Source organism: Vombatus ursinus, unplaced genomic scaffold (assembly GCF_900497805.2).
Source record: "Vombatus ursinus unplaced genomic scaffold, bare-nosed wombat genome assembly UNPS02014787.1, whole genome shotgun sequence".
Lineage (NCBI taxonomy): Eukaryota > Metazoa > Chordata > Mammalia > Diprotodontia > Vombatidae > Vombatus > Vombatus ursinus.
In genome coordinates, this window is record NW_020954565.1 from 3514445 (window position 1) to 3531490 (window position 17046).

The window sequence follows — 17046 nt, forward strand, 5'->3', positions numbered from 1 at the left end:
TCCTAATTAGTGAGAATAATGAATTCCATGGAGTGATCACATTATTCAAATTTGCACTGAATTTCCATTGGGTTGGAACCAATTACCATATTTTACATAATTATAACTTCTAATAGCGAGAATTAGAATACATGTGACAATGTCCTTATTTGTACTAATTGGGACCTAACCATAGTCCAATAATAAGGTTTCAAAATCAGAAGAATTGTTAATGCACTAGAATTCTGCCATCAATGCTAATGTCCTGCAAAGAGTACACATGAAGGACCTCACCAAAAGTCATCAATTGTTTTACTCACAGAAATTGTACAGAGTAATTAACAGTGCTTGGTGCATTCCAATGGACCTGTATCTTGGTTTTTTTTGCTGGACTTGTATGACTGACAGCTGAACCCTAGAAAATAAGACAATGATCCAATGATTCAAAAGGACTGAAAGAGCTGTTACATTACATATTGCATGAAGGCACAACACAAATATTATCATGAGCCCAAATTTAGAACAAGGGGCCCAGCATTTAGGAAACAGTTGCTGACTGATTGAAAGCAGATTCATAACTACACTTTGAGAACATACTATCAGCTACAGAAATGTGAAAATTAGAGAAAGTAGGACCCACAAGATGTAAGACTACATAAATCCTCTTGATTTATCATGATTCAAGAATATTTTCTAAAAAAACAAATTTTTTAAAATAATTTTATATAATAAAATAAAATAATTTAAATAAAATAATTTTCACTTAAAAAAACTGTAAAGAGCAAATATTGGCAAGGACTGGTGATGAAAAAATGTCTCAATAAAAAAGTAATTAGGTGAAAAAGAAGAATATTTTCTACAGTTTTACTGATAAGTGAAAAATGGGGAGGAGGGGCCCAAGGAGGGAAACAACCTAAGATTTGGTCAGGTCTATATGTCTAAGTTCCAGTCCTGAATGTGACTGCAAACTTAAATGGTTGGATTTTATTCTTGCTTTACCTTGTGATTTTCAATATTCAAATGTTATAAGAATTGTGAAAAATACAATGGTACCCTTTAAAAATACAGTAACACCTCCTTGGGAGGCAGCATGGTATTGTGGAAGGCACACTGTCTCTGGAGACAGAGGACTTGGTTCAAATGTGACCTTGGGCAAAACACTCTGCCTCCCTGAGACTCAATTTTCTCATTTGTAACATGAGGGGGTCGGACTAGAAGACTTCCAAGGTTCCTTCTAACTCTAAATCTATAATCCTAAAGATTCTTTCGTTATTCCTTCAGTGTGCGTGCTCTCCTCCCTTCCCCCTTTGCATTTATTTTATTTGTGTATATGAGAGGAGAAAGTTAGGTAGAAGAGTTTATGTATTGTACGTATATACTTGCATATATACTTTTTAAATTTATCTACATACAAGTTGTTTCCCACAAGTAAAAGATAAGTACCTTAAGGGCCAAGACTATTTCATTTTTTTAATGTGTATATCCCCAGTGTTTATCACAATGTCTAGCTCTGCTTGTCGAATGAATGAATACTTAACAGAGAAATCTTCCCATTCTTCTCCTACAAAATAAATAAAGGTGCATCCAACCCTTAATAGACACCATTAGCATGGCACATGCTCATCTGGAACATTGAAGAAGAAACTCATCTTTCTCCTTGCCTCACATACAGGTCTCAGATCAACTTTTACAGAATAAGAGAATCATAGACTCAGAGCTGGAAGAGATTTTAGAAGGCATCTAGTCCACACCCTCAATTCACAGAGAATTATCAGAGAATTTAAGTGATTTGTCCAAGATCACACAGCTAAAAAATAATAGAGGTGGGATTTCAACTTAGGTTTTCCTAAGCCCAAGTTTAGCACTCCACCCACTAGACCATGATGCTTCAATGAAATTTGAAGCTAAATTTCAACAGAATTAGTACCATATTCCTCCAAGCTACCATTGAATCACTCTTGGGGTTTGGATGGGTATGTGCACATTTGGGGAACAGATATAACTGTGGAAATAGTCTGATTCCAAGATGGCTGGCATGATATCACAAATTAGAAAAGGCTAATCATCCTACAACACGACACAAACATACGCTGGCTTTAAGAAACATCTTTTCTTGCAACAACCACCACCAAGAAACATAAATAGGGAGGACAAAGGCAACCAATGAGTGACTATTTCTGATACCCACTCATACCTCTTTGTCTTCACAGGTCAGAAGCTGGGACACCTCCCTGTCAATCAGAGTGAAGGAGCCAACAGGACTGCTATCCAAATCGTTGGCATTTCGGGCTTCTATGAGGAATCCTTTAAACTGTGGCCCAGACAGAGTAACTAAGTGACAGATAGACGAGAAAGTGAAGATAATTAAAGACCCCAGGATAGTGAAATAATGTTGGATTTGAAGTCAGAGGAATTACTGGCTGCTACTTATGACCTACGTGATGTTGGGTCACAACCTTTCTGGGAGTCTGTTTCCTCGTCTGTAAAATGAGAGGGTTGGACTAGATGACCTCTGTGGTCTCTTCTGGCTCTAAATCTATGATCCTATAAACTTTGAAAATGACAGTGTTTTAGAAGAAGCATTTTTTAATCCAGTCCCAACAAGAGTCAATTTCAGAATTTTCACAAAATCTCCAATCTGGAAGAGACCTCAGTGGTTATCTAGTCCAACTGAAAAAAGAATCCCTCCTGCCCCCACAACATACTAACAAATGTTCAAGAACCCTTTGCCAGAACACTTTTGGGGTCAACCTCTTTGGAGAGTAGAGCTAGCAGTGGTACCACTGAGTCAAAGAATACACACTAAAAACTTTGGGGGCATATGTCATTCCACATTGCTTTCCCTAGTGGCTGGACCGATTCACAGCTCTACCACCAGTGCCTTAGTGCACCTGTTTTCCCATAGCCCCTCCAGCATTTGTCATTTTCCTTTTGGTGTGAACTTTGACCATCTGGTGGGTTTGAGGTGGAACCTCAGAGTTCTTTTAATTTGCATTTTTCTAATTATTAGTGATTAAAGCATTTTTCACATGGCTATTAGCCTGAATATCTTTCTCAGAAAATTACCTATTTATATCTTTTGACCGTTTATCAATTGAAGAATGGCTCTTATACATTTGAATCTGTTTTCTGTATATCTTAAAAATGAGACCTTTATCAGAGAAACTTGCTGCAAACATTTTTCCCCATTTACCTACTTCTCTTCTCATTTTAGGTAACTTGGTTTTGTGTGTGCAAAAACTTGTTACCTTTTGTAGTCAATATTCCACTTTCTGTAATCCTCATTATCCCTCATTTGATCATGAACTCTTCCTTATCCATAATTTCTTTCTTGCTCCTCTAATTTGTTTATGATTTCACCCTTTATCTCTAAGTCATATACTCATTTGGAGTTTATCTTGGAATACAGTGTGAGATATTGGTCTATACCTAGTTTCTATTACTAATTTTCTTAACAGCTTTCCTTGAATAGTAAGCTCTTAATTCAATAGCTGGGATTTGGGGGTTTATCAAACACGAGGCTACTATGATCATTTGCTTATGTATATTCAGTACCTAAATTCTTTCACTGATCAATTTCTCCATTTCTTAATCAGTACCAAACTGTTTTGATGAATACTGTTTTGTAGTAAAGTTTGAGATTTGGTACCGGTAGGACCCCTTCTTTCCTATTTTTTTTCGTGATTTCCCTTGATATCTTTACCTTTTGTTCCTCCAGATGAATTTTGTGATTAATTTTTCTCCCTCTATAAAGTAACCTTTTGATAGTTTGAATGTAATGACACTGAATAGATTAATTTAGATAGTATTGTTACTTTTGTTATATTGTTATGGTTATTTGTTGTACTGTTATATTATATACCTATAAACAATTACTATCAATTATTTAGCTCTGACTTTTTTGTGTAAAGACTGGGTTGTGGTTGTATTCATTAAGATCCTTTTGATATTTTTTTTTAAATGGAATCTTTCTTTCTATCTGTTCCTGATAGATTTTTTTTACTAATATGCAGAAATGCCAATGATTTATGTGTTTATTTTATATCATTAATTCTGCCAAAGTTATTGTTTCAATTAAAGTTGTTAATGCTTAGTTTAATGTTTTTAGTAATTTAGTTTAATGTTAATGTTTAATTCTCTAGGGTTCCCTAAGTAAACTATATCTACAAAGTGATCATTTTGCTTACCCTCTTTGCCCATGTAAATATTCCCTCAATTTCTTTTTATTTTCTTATCCTTATAGTCAACATTTTTACCTCTATATGAAATAGTAATAATAATGATGGACACATTGCTTTGTCTTTGATTTTATCGAAAAGGCTTTGTGTACTCCTATTACAGATAATGCTAGCTTTTAGTTTTAAGTAGATACTACTTATCATAGTAAGGAAAGATTCATTTAATTCTATGCTTTCTAATATTTTTAAGGCATTCTTCTCCCCCTTGACTTTTTGGACCTCTTTTGCCATTTGGCCTAGTCTGGTTTTTAAGATGTTATTTTCTTCAGTATTTTTTTTGTGTCTCCTTCACCAAGCTATGGACTCTTTTTTCATGATTTTCTTGTATCACTCTCATTTCTCTTCTCAATTTTTCCTCTACTTTTCTTACTTGATTTTCAAAATCCTTTTTGAGCTCTTCCATGGCCTGAGACCAATTCCTATTTTTCTTGGAGGCTTTGGATGTGGGAGCTTTTGCTTTGCTATCTTCTTCTGAGTGCACGTTTTGATCTTCCTTATCGCCATAATAACTTTCTGCAGTTAATGTTTTTCCATTGTTTGCTCATTTTCCCAGCCTATTGCTTGACTTTTAACTGTTTGTTAAAGTTTGGCTCTGCTTCCAGGGTGGAAGGTACACTGTCCCAAGCTTCAGGGGTTTGCACAGCTGTTTTCAGAGACACTTCTAGGAACCTGTAAATTTTCAGTTCTTCCAAGGTGCTATGATCTAAGGAGAAGTGTTCTCTACTCTCCTGGCCTGTGCTCTGGTCTATAAGTGACCACAAGCATTCTTTTCTGCCCTGGAACTGTGAGGAGGGTCCCCTCTCCACTGCTTTTGCAAGCTCTGTTATACTAGCGCTCCTCCTCACCCCAGCACTGCAACCCCCATCCAAGGATGGACAAAGAAACAGAGTCCTGCCTCTGTGCTAGCAAAGAAACCCCTGTAATCTTGTTCTAACCAGTTGTTTGATCCCCTTACCATCTGTGGGCTGAGAGCCCTGGAAGTAGCTGCTGCTGCCACTGTTGATTTAGTCACTCCCAAGGTCTGTGCCTGGTTTGCTGTGGCAGGGGCTGTACTGGCGTGACCTGTGCTGGACTACACTCCACTCCCACCCAGGCACAACAGACCCTTCCTGCTGACCTTCTAAGTTGTCTTTGTCATCTGTGAGCTGAGAGATCTAGAAACCACCACTGCTGCCAGTGATTCAGTTGTCCCTAGGCCTGCTCTGGGTTTGCCCACCTAGTCTACACTGGTTCGGCACTTCTCTCTCACTGTGGTACAACAAATCTTTACTGCTGATTTTTCAAGTTGTTTTGCGCTGGAAATTTGTTTCACTCCGTCTTTTTATGGGTTCTACTGCTCTGTAATTTGCTTAGAGTCATTTTTAAAGGTATTTGGAGGGGTTTGGGAAAAAGCTCAGGTGAGTCCCTGCCTTTACTCCACCATCTTGACTCCACCTCCCATTGCCCTTCCTCTAATATTTCTAACAGGAATAACTGATGTAAGCTTTCGCTGCATCTATTGATATAAAGGTATTTTTTTCTCATTAGCATGTTCAATTAGGCTTACAGTTTTTCTAATACTGAACTAACCCTAAATTCCAGCCTTCAACCAATATTCCAATATTACCTAATGTTGAACCAACCCTAAATATAAGTCCAATCTGGTCATAGTGTGTAATCTTTGAGTATATTGCTGTAGTCCTGTTGTTTATAGTTTATCTAAAAATTTTGCATCACCATTCACTAAATATAATGGTCTATAGTTTTCTTTCTCTGTTTTTACTATCCTTGGTTTAGCTATCAAGGTCATAATAGAAGGATAAGATGGATAAATAGAGAGATAGATATATGGGGTGGAAGAGTAAGACAGATATAGATATATAGGCATTCACACATATACATAGTATCCTATATTAGGAGTTGCATTATTGAAGATAATATAAATGTCTAGAGGAGTTACAAGATTTGGAGAACATAAATATATGTGTGGAAATGTCTATCCCTGGTTAAAAATAAAAGATTGATGAAAGAACAAGGTATAACAAATTAAAACACAAACAGGGCATCTCAGCACAGTACCTGTGATAGTATCTCCTGGAAGAAATGTGGTCTGATTCAACGTGATTTTGTGAATAGGATCTGACTGTGGAGTATAGCCATGGAGAGGAATCATTGTGTGGCAGGCCTCTGTTACTTTTCCATTTGCATAATTAGCCACAGGACTTATCAGCTGTAGAAGCAGCCAAATACCAAGAGTAAACTCAGGAACCATCATCTTAAATAAGAAACTGAGAAAGAAATTGCATTTTTAGATCCAATAGGTTAGGTTTTGATAGGAATAACATAGGTTTAATATTGCAAAACAGTCTTTAAGACATCTACTTGTTTTTACTCTCAATATACCACGTTCTCACCTTCTTGCATCTAATTAGAAAGTGAACTGAATTTGCCCCCACCCTATTTCCCTTAACTCTTCCCCAGTGAACTTGGGGAACTTAAAATAAGAAATATTTATTTCAAGTGAACTTTAGTGTATCTCTTTCAAACAGCCAAACTTTCTGAACACCTTCCCCACTCCCCATCCAATGAGGTAATTCATTTTGAGGTTGCATCCTGACCACTTGTTTAATAACCAAAAAATGCATTAGGTAAACTTCTTTCATCTTCCTTAAACTTACATCTTAAGCTTCATTAGAGGATTAGTTCAGATGCCTCCTCCCCAATCCTACAGTTGTTAGCTGTAGCTATTCTCTCCCTACTCAAACGGTAGACTGTAAGCTTCTTGTATCCCTAGCATCACACCTTGCACATAATAAGCGCTTAATAGATTGAATTCTTTACATTAAGCAGTAGTTCGGAATATGTTATAGACCTATATATTCCAATGAAATAAAATACTTAACTTTTTGAATAGGGTCTTGAGGACACTGGGATTTAAAATATCATTGAAGCTCTCTAAAGGAAACCCTATGATGGCTCTGCTCTGTCTTCTCACTACATGAGTAATACATACTATTCAGTAAAGGAATGTGATGGGCAGTGAGGTGGTAGAACGATAGAGTGCTGGACCTTGAGTCAGGAAGATCTGAGTTCAAATAATTAAAAGAATTAAAAGAATCAAAACACAACAGTTGTTCTGGCTTTAGGAGAGGCAGAAGGGTCCCTCCTCCCCAGTTCTCCAAAAGAAATTAAGCCTGAAGCTATTGCTGGATTTGCAAGCAATCAACTAATCAATTTACAAGCATTTACTAAGTAGCCACCCCATGGCAAGCACTGTACTAGGCACTGGGGACACAAAAACATTAATGAAATTGCCCTTGCCTGGGAAGAACTTACATTCCATGGGAGAGGTAACAACCTACCTAGGTATATACTAAATAGATACAAGATAATTTTCAGAAGATGGCACTGGCAGTTAGAGGAATTAGAAAAAATTTCATGTAGAAAAAAAAGGTTACACTGGAGCTGAGACTTGAAGGAAACTGGGTATTCTAAGTGGTAGAGGGGAGGAAGGAATGTGTTATAGGCATGAGATATGACTACTGCAAAGACACAGATGTCTTGAAGACTATTCTGAAACATGGAACTATGTTACTCCTATTAAAACCTAACCTACTAGATCAAACTTTCCATCATGTCTTTCTTCCTCAGGAAACTCACCATAGAGAAAATCTCATTGTCCTGCAAGATTGAATCTGCCAGGTACTCACATCTCATCAGCACCCTCTACTTAGGAACTCTCTATCGCATCATGCCACACCCTTCCTCTTCCTTCCCCCTACCCCCACCCTTTTCAGCTTCCTTTTGTGTGTTGTCTTCCCCCATCAGATTGTAAGCTTCTTGAGGATAGGGAATGTCTTTTTTTTTTTTATTTGTATTTGTATCTCCAGTGCTTGGCACAGTGACTGGCAAATAGAAGATTCTTAATAAATTTTTATTAGCTGACTGGCAGAACCCGGAAATGGACAGGCATTGTATGAGGGACAGTAGGAGGCCCAGTTTGGTTGGATGATGCTTTAGAGTTTAATAGGGAAAAAAAGTATGTTAAATAAGGTTGAGAAGGTAGGTTGGAGCCAGATTGTGAAAAGCTTTAAATGACAAAAAGAGGTAAGAAGTAATGGGGAATCATTGGAATTTATTGAGTCTAGTAATGCCAGGCATCTTTCTCAGAAATTAGAGAGATGAGAAAAAAGCAGTGACCTGAGTTATCAAACCCTTCCACCTCTTCTCATTGGGAAAAGAATTAGAGGAAAGGGGAGAGGGGAAAAGAAAGGGGAATAAAAACAGGAGGGGTTAGGAAGTATAGGTGAGTCCTACTCACAACTTAACTGCCCTAATTCCCAAGTTCAACAATGTGTAGACTACAGCTAAACCAAGAAGTGTTGTGACTTGGCTGGAAAGGCAAAACAAGTTTGCAAATTTTGCAAACAAACTTTAATTTCCTTCTTGGAATAAGAAGGTGAGGAAGAGAGTGTAAATATTTGAAAACTAGGTGCTTGAGAAAATAATGGGAAACTATGAAGGGTGAACTCACATCCTTGTGCCACTAAGTGACATTCTGGATAGAGGAACAAGGAACTAAGAAAGGGGAAATGGATGAGGGGACATAAGAACAATTTTAAACATGTAGAGTACAAGATCCTCTTTATCTCTCTACATTCTGTATCAAAGGCAATAAGATGCCTCATTTGGGGCAATAAGTCAGCCTGAAAATTCCTGACTATACTAATATGCATTAAGGGGCAACTAGGACTCACTTTGCTGAGTAATTCAGTCAGATGACAAAAAAATTGAATCAGCAACTTGCAGTTCGTAGAGAGTCTCCTATAAGGAAAATAGAAAAGATAAGACAAAATAAAAATTTAAAAGACCCACAAAACTGAGAAAATGTGACATTCACACTGGAAAGTATACGTCATGTTATCTGGAAATCTCTTATGTAATTGGAAACGTTGCTGTGGTTTCAGAATCAGAAGTCTTCTTCTAAGTATCAATTAGATACAGAAGGTCCACAGCAAAATCCATCTCAACTATAGTATGAAAAAGAAATGACATAATCCCAACTACAGTCAAAGAAGAGATGATCTACATGGATTCTACCAAAAAAGTACTGGACTTAGTGTCAGGAGAAACCTGGATTCAAGTCCTACTTTTAATATTTAACTAGCGGTGTACCCCCCGCTCCACCCCAAGTCACAACCTTCCAGCTTCTCTTTCCTCTCCTTCAAAATAAGGATAAGCACCTACCTCATAGGACTGTTGTGAGGACCAAAAGAAATAATGAACAGCTTGCAAAGCTCTTTATAAATGGTAGCTATTATTGTTATGATATGAATTATAATAAATTTATTGTCATATGAATAGTCATGTGGGAACTTCCTTCGCTGACACAGATGACAACCAATCTATTACTTGTAGTCTAGGGAAAGGGAGTTACCTGATTACTGAAGTTTCAAGATACACGGTGAATCAAGCTAAAATAAAAAACACGCATATAAACCAGAGGAGAAAGCAGGCTAAGGCAACCAGGGTTTTTGTCTTAGGTGCCTACGTCTAAAAGAATATTGATTTCTTCCTACTGTGGTCGAGACTATAACCCTATGCCTAGCCCTTCTCCTAGAGGCAAAGAGATGGTACTTTAGGCAGCACATTTCAGAAGTAGATGAGAGTATATCATGGGACATTAATATGTCAGCTGAAGTTCCCAAGTATGAGTGCTTAATAATTAGCAATTCTTCAGCAATTTGTGCATTGCCCCTCAGGTCAATAGTCAAAGATCTATGATTGCATCTATAACAAACCATCAATAACTTAAAAGATAAGTCTTTCATTCAATCCTTACATCCAATCAAACACTAAGTATCTGAAATGTCAGTTTTCGAGTCTCTCTACCTCCTGGCCACCTCAGTCTGGTTCCTTTTTAGTTTACAACTCTATCTCAACACCGGCATCCTAATTAATCTGCCTGATTCCAGTCTCTTCCTCTCTGAACCAACTCACAAGCCCACCACTAGTTTAATCTTCCTAAAATACCCACTTTCATAACAACACACTCCCACCGACCCCAAAACCACCTATGGCTCTCCATGTGGCTAAGAGAACAAGTCGGAACTCTTCAATCTAGCTTTCAAATCCTTCTATAATGTTATCTCACCTTAGCTATCCAAATCTTATCTCTAACAGTAACCCAACAGTTGTAGCCCGGCATAATAAGTAAGAACACAGAACATGGAATCATAATACATTATGTCCCAACTCCGACATTTCCTAGATGTACAATCATGTATAATTTTTCTGAACCTTGGTTTCATTATCTATAAAATGGAGACAATGATACACTGCTCTACCTACTTCATAAGGTTATTTTGAGAAAAATGTTTTGTTAAGTCTTAAAGTGCTCCATAAATGTTAGTTATTATTAACAAATCCTTTTTTTCTAGTCAGCTAACCAACATCTTTCTCTAAGCCTCATCTCAACACAGGCAAACACTACACTCATTCCAACCTCTGTGACTTAGCCCACATACACCATTTTTTCTATCTAAATGAATCCAACCTTCAAGTACAAGCTCTAATTTCTATCATACCCTTTATGGGTGCCACAAGGACAAAATGAAACAAGATGAGATGTCATTTCCCTAATGAGACCGTAACTTTTCACTGGCAGAGACTATGACTCCTATCTTTTAAAGAATCCAGTTTCTTATATCAAAATTTAAAAGAATGATAACAAAAACAAATAACCAAAATGGTACATCAATAAAAAGAAACTAGCTTTGATGATAACATACCAACCATGTCCAACAAATACCAGGAGGTAGACAATCCAACTGGTATCACCCAAGCATAATTCTACGCACAGAGCAGGCACTTAGATATTTACAGCAAAATTAAAAGACAAGTTGGCATGAAAGGAAGACACCATTCCTCAATACATGTGGCACCCGTAATACCCTTCCCCTTATTGACAGAGGAATTTGTCATTATTGACAGATTGCTAAGAAGTTTTTTCTTCTATTGTTTACCAGGATCCTAAAAATTTTCAAGGAAAGAGGGGTACCTGAGACATGACTTACAAATCGATGGATCAATCAACAAGTACCTATTATGTGGCAGATACTGTCCTAAGAACTGGGGATACAAAGAAAGACAAAAACAATGCCTTCCTTCAAGAAGCTCATATTCTCATAAGGGAGACACATACCTATACAGGTATAGACAAAACACATTAAGTACTTTAGTTTGGGGGGGAAGAAGAGGGGTACTAGCAGCTTAGGGGAACCAGGAATGGCCTCCTACAGAAGCTGGCACTTTGTTCAACTGAGTCTTAGAGGTAAATAGGGATTTCAAGAGGCAAAAATGAAGAAGAAATACATTCTAGGCAAGGGATACAGCTGATAAAAAGATAGGAAATGGAGTGTTGTATATGAGTAACAGTAAGTGCAACAATATGGCTGATCCATAGAGGCTCATCAATCTGTAGGCAAGTGAGACAGAATGAGAAGAACAGAAAAAGCTTTCCACTGTTAAACTACAAAGTGTGTCTAAAAAAAAACCCTGTTCTACCTATGAGCTGGTGACCAGACAATCTTGGAAACATGAATTGTCAAAAGAACCACCAAGGACCACCAGTTTCAACAAGAACAAAAGCTTAGTCTTGGCAGACTGCAAATGAGGGAAACATCATCACAGCTCACATTTACGTAGCACTTTAAGGATTGCAAAGTGATATATATATATATATATATATATATATATATATATATATATGTATGTATATATCCTTGTTTGATCTCCACAATGACCTAATGAGGTAAATACTATTCTTATCCCAGTTTTACAGATGAGAATTAATTCTTGTTAACTGTCTTGACTGAGATTCACAGTAATTAAATGACTTGCCCAAAATTACACAGCTAATTTGTATTTGAGGCAGAAGCCTATCCCAAGTATTCTTAATTCATGTCTAGCATTTTACCTACTATGCAACAGTAATAATAATGCAATAATAATCCTTGAACACAAGGATCATAAGAGCATAGATTTAGAGCTGGAAGAAAATTAAGGAGGCCATTGAGTCAAACTCCCTCTTTTTACAGATGAGAAAACTGGTTCAGAGACATCAGATGATTTGAGTTCAAGTGACTTGCTCGGTGTCATATAGTAACTAAGAGATGGGATTGAACCCAAGCCTATCTGGCTCCAAGTTCAGCACTTTATCCATGGGGGATCATGGTGTCCTAAACCAAGGGTTCCAAAACCACATGGATTCTCAAAAAGAAGGAGTTCCAGTACAGGGAAATGGAATAGAGAAACCAAGTTTACTAATAAGAACAAAATCTAAATATTTTCATTGGTCTCAGGAATACTAACCAGAACAGAAAAAGTGGATCAAAAGCAAGAAGCGCAAAAGATTGGAACCACTAAATTCCCTAGGAGGGTATAATGAGTACTTGCCAAATGTCACATACAAAGACTGGAGCACAGTGTGGAGAAATCTCTGACAGGTCAAAGAGAGAAATGTTTTCCTTATCTAGCAATTAGGAAATAAGAACAAATCTCTCCTACTTCTATGTCCAGTGGCTTACATGAAGAAGATAAATCAATTGGGTGACATGTCTGCCAAAAAGAAAAAAAGTTAATTCTATCTTTATAATTCTAATAATACAGCTTGAGTCCAGAACAATGGGGGTTATGATTCCATTGTATCAGTTCTTGGTCATACATTTTAGGAGAAACTTTGACAAATTTGAGTGTATCTGGAGCAAGCTGACCCAAATGGTGAGAGGATTCAAAACCATGTCATATTGGTTGAAGAAACTGGAGATGTTTAGCCTGGAAAAGAGAAGATTTAAAGGAGATAAGATTGCTATCTCTAAATAATGTGGTATGGTGTGGTGTAGTTATGGTAGGCATTTAATAAATGATTGTTAAATGAATGAATACCACTTGGTGGCTGTGTGACTTTGGTCTATCATTTAACCTTGTTGGCATCTGTAAAATGAAGGAATTGTACTAGATAATCTCTGAAGTCACTTCCAGCTATGATTCAAAGAAGGGGCAGGAAAAGTACCATAGTGATATTAGAGATTATGATGTCTAAAAAGGGAAGCGACTAAAAATCCAATAGCCTGTCATTCATTAAGACAATACAAAAATCTTGGAAACAATGAACCTGGAAAAACTGAAGAAAAACTGCACACAGGTCCAAAGGGATTAATTTCAAATTTAATCGGTCATGTGTTGTACTGGGTTATATGGAAACTTGTGGTTCCATTCCAATGCAATTTCTTGTTAAAACCCTAGTCTCCCACACTAAATAGGCTATGGGTCCTTTGGAAGCTGGATCATCTACTGTCATCATCCCTCCTGGAAAAAACTAAAGTTATGGTAATTTCCCTGTATATTCCCCCTTTAACCACAGAGAACATAACATGGAACATGTGTGATTCAAGGCTATTCAACAAACGTTTATTAAGTACTTACTATGCACCAGACATTTTATTGAATACAAAACAGTATTGCACTTAATTAAAAGACAGGATCTGTATGTAGGCTGATCTTACAGGACCTAACCCAGAGATAAACAATATCCTCCAAGGAGAAGGGGGAAAGTGGAAGGGTTTGATCCTGAAAAACAAATCTATGATCTTAAGATCCCTACCCAATGTAAGCATAAATTTATATGTAAACAATGTGAAGAGGTATGACAAAAAGATGTGATTTAAAATTCCCTATTTTAAATAATCATAAGAATTCCCAGAAGACTGATAAGAAGCAAAATAGAAACTAGGTAAATCATTCCCTGACATAACAATCCCACATGTTTTCTTTCTACCCTCCTTTCAGTCGTGTCTGACTCTTTGTGACCCCATTTGGGTTCTCTTGGCAAAGACATTGGAGTAGTTTGCCATTTCCTTCTCCAGCTCATTTTACAGATGAGGAAACTGAGGCCAACAAGGTTGTTATTTGCCCAGGGTCATATAACTAGTTTCTGAGGCTGGATTCGAACTCAAGTCTTTCTGACTCAGGTCCAATGCTCTATCCACTGTGCAACCTAGCTGCCCTAGTAGTATAATGGATCATTTCCTGATGTGGTCAAGAACACTGAGTTTGCCTCTGCTTCAGATATTTACTTGCTCTGTGTGTGAGAGAGATGGAAAGTAACAGAGAGACACAAGGCAGGTCATTTAACGTCTCAGCCTCAGTTGCCTCACGTGTAAAATGGGGATAACAATAGCTCCTACCTCACAGTTTTTGTGAGGATCAAATGAAATAGACTTCTGGCTAAGATGGCAGCATGTTAAGACCTAAAGGGAATGAGCCACTCCACAAACACTCTAGTAAAGCTCTGAAAATATAGCCTACTCTAGAGGCACAGGTAGGAGACAAGGCAACACTAGCACCCAAGCAGCTCATGCTTAAACCATCGCAGGAAAAAAGGGCTAGAGTAGCACTTAGACAGCAAAGCACCTGGGACCTTACAGCAAAGTCTGCTACCAACACAAATGACAATATCAGGTTAGGACCCGTCAGAACTAGAGCAAGGAAAGGAGCAAACTCCACATACATTTTTTAAAGAAAGGAGAGTATTGGAGCAAAAAAAAAGGGAAAACACCAAATGAGATAATGTTTTTGCTTTCCTGTTTTACATTTTCACTATTTCACTTTCACATTTATGTTTTTATTCATTCTTATTATCCCCAGCATTTGGCATATCACCCAGCATACAGTATTTTATAGATCCTTTCTGATTGATCACATCAGCTATAATGAAGAGTTGTTTGAATAGGATTGCCTTTCCTGCCACAAAGTCAGATGCTTAAAATATTTATGTTTAAGACATTTTTTACCCTATACAAAGTCAAAAACAACAAATGTTTTCTGTGCACTCAAAATATACTCAATACTAGAGCTATCACCAAGCAGGGAGGTTAATTTCATGTATGCTACTGAGACTACAGACAGTAAGAAGCAAGGTGAGAGTAGTCATAGATCACACTGTGCTTTGATGATGATATGAAACTCATGGGAAGGATAAGAGAATAAATTTTAAATTTAAAGTACTTATGTGTGGGAGAGTCAAGTAAGAAGAATCAATGCAAGTGTAAAGCCTTACAGTTGGGTTCAGAAAATCACTTCATGAGTTCAAGATAAGAGAGACAGGTTCCCCTTTCCTGGAGTCTTTAAGCCAAGGCTGAAGGACCACTTCTTAAGGATATTGTAAAGGTAGTCTCAGTCAGGTACAGGATGGACTAAATGGCCTCTGGAGTTGCTTACAGCTCTGAGGTTCCATGAATATTTAGTAATCAAAAGACTGGCCTTGGCATTAAGAGAAAACAAAACTTGATTTTGAGGGGGAATGAAAGCTAAATCAATAACAATTGTTCATGCAAAAATATATCACAATATAGTAAATTATGACCCTTTGGTTCAAAAGGTTGTCAGAGGCAACCCAGGAAAAAGACAGTACTCTAGGTACAATTCTAGAAATTACCCAGCTTTTCTATTTGGCACACCTAAGAACTCTGCAGGTAATTACTCTGCTTATATGCAATAACAAGTTTATGAACAGTTGAGGACATTTTTTTCTTTTGTTCTCTTTGGTGAACAAGTTAGGCCCATGAAGTGGGTAAAACAATTTTTTAAATAAGGTGATGAGTTTCCCATAATTATCAATAAGACTGCACTAATCCTATCAAACAAGTCAATGTCAGTTACGCACTCTTAAGTACCTTTAAACAGTTAGCATGGGGAAGAGACTCTTGTTTGGTTTTTTGCAAATCCACTACCATTAGTAAGGTCCTACCACAGCTCTGACACAATTTCTAGGTGTACTAAAGAGGTCTCTCTAATAATCTTTTTCATTACAATAATAATAATAAATAATATTTTACATAGTGCTTACTATGTGCCAGACACTATACTAAGCACTTTACAATTATTCTCTCATTTGATCCCCTCAACAACCCTGAGAGGTAGTTGCTACTATTATCCACATTTTACAGAAGAAGAAACTGAGGCAAGCAGCAGTTAGGTGACTTGGCCAAGGTCAGTGTTAGTGTCTGAAGCTGGACATGAACTGCCACTGAAACTCTAGCAACATCACAAGTGGTATGGCCAGGATATCTATAGGGAAAGAAAAAGTAGGGGATAGGAAACAATCCTAGCAAGCAACCCGAGCAATCCAAAAAAACAAACACTCCAAATTCATTCTAACTTACGGAGATTTTTTTTTTTACTCTTGAACTGTAAAAAGAATGTAGCTTTTTTGCTTAATGGGACAAAAATTCAACCTATTGAATTCTGCAGCCTTGCCCAAACCAAGAGGTACTCTAAAAGACACTGATTTAATTTGAATAGGAATTTAGATCTTAGAACACCCAGGATTTAATAACATTCTCTGTGAGCTTAAACTTGTCCTAGGATTTTGACTAATTTTGCATGAGGCAATTTGATTGAGCAAGCACTAACATGCCTGAAACAAATACTGAGGATAATAGTATTGCATCAAAGGAGTTCAAAATCTAACATGCATAAGATTTTGTGAATGCTAAGCCAAGTACCTGAACACCTTTTATCTTAGTACTATATCAAAAGCCTTGTATCTTTCTTATGTATTAAGTCTTTTTAAACTATGTAGGATGGGCATATGTGCAGGTAAACATGCTTGAAGAAGTTAACTCTACATACTTACATAATAAGGTGGTCAAGGGGAATTTTTAATTACTATATAGAGCATAGGCTACTGGTTACTACCCTGGAATCTTAAATCAAAATCAAAATAGAATACGTGTCTAAACAAAGGTTCTAAATGATTCACAGTGAGAAAAAAAAAGTATGCTCCCCA

General features: G+C 37.1%; 1 protein-coding gene across 1 annotated transcript in view; it reads right to left on the bottom strand.

Moving 5' to 3' along the window:
• FRRS1 (ferric chelate reductase 1) overlaps positions 1–17046 on the bottom strand; it is a 76756-nt gene that overhangs the window by 47888 nt on the left and 11822 nt on the right. The window contains exons 2-5 of the mRNA XM_027868277.1: positions 8954–9020; positions 6276–6484; positions 2174–2310; positions 300–394 (exon numbers count right to left, since the gene is read on the bottom strand). Coding sequence (XP_027724078.1) covers positions 300–394; positions 2174–2310; positions 6276–6471 — 428 coding nt within the window. The 5' untranslated portion in view covers positions 6472–6484; positions 8954–9020. The remainder of the gene's footprint in view (positions 1–299; positions 395–2173; positions 2311–6275; positions 6485–8953; positions 9021–17046) is intronic.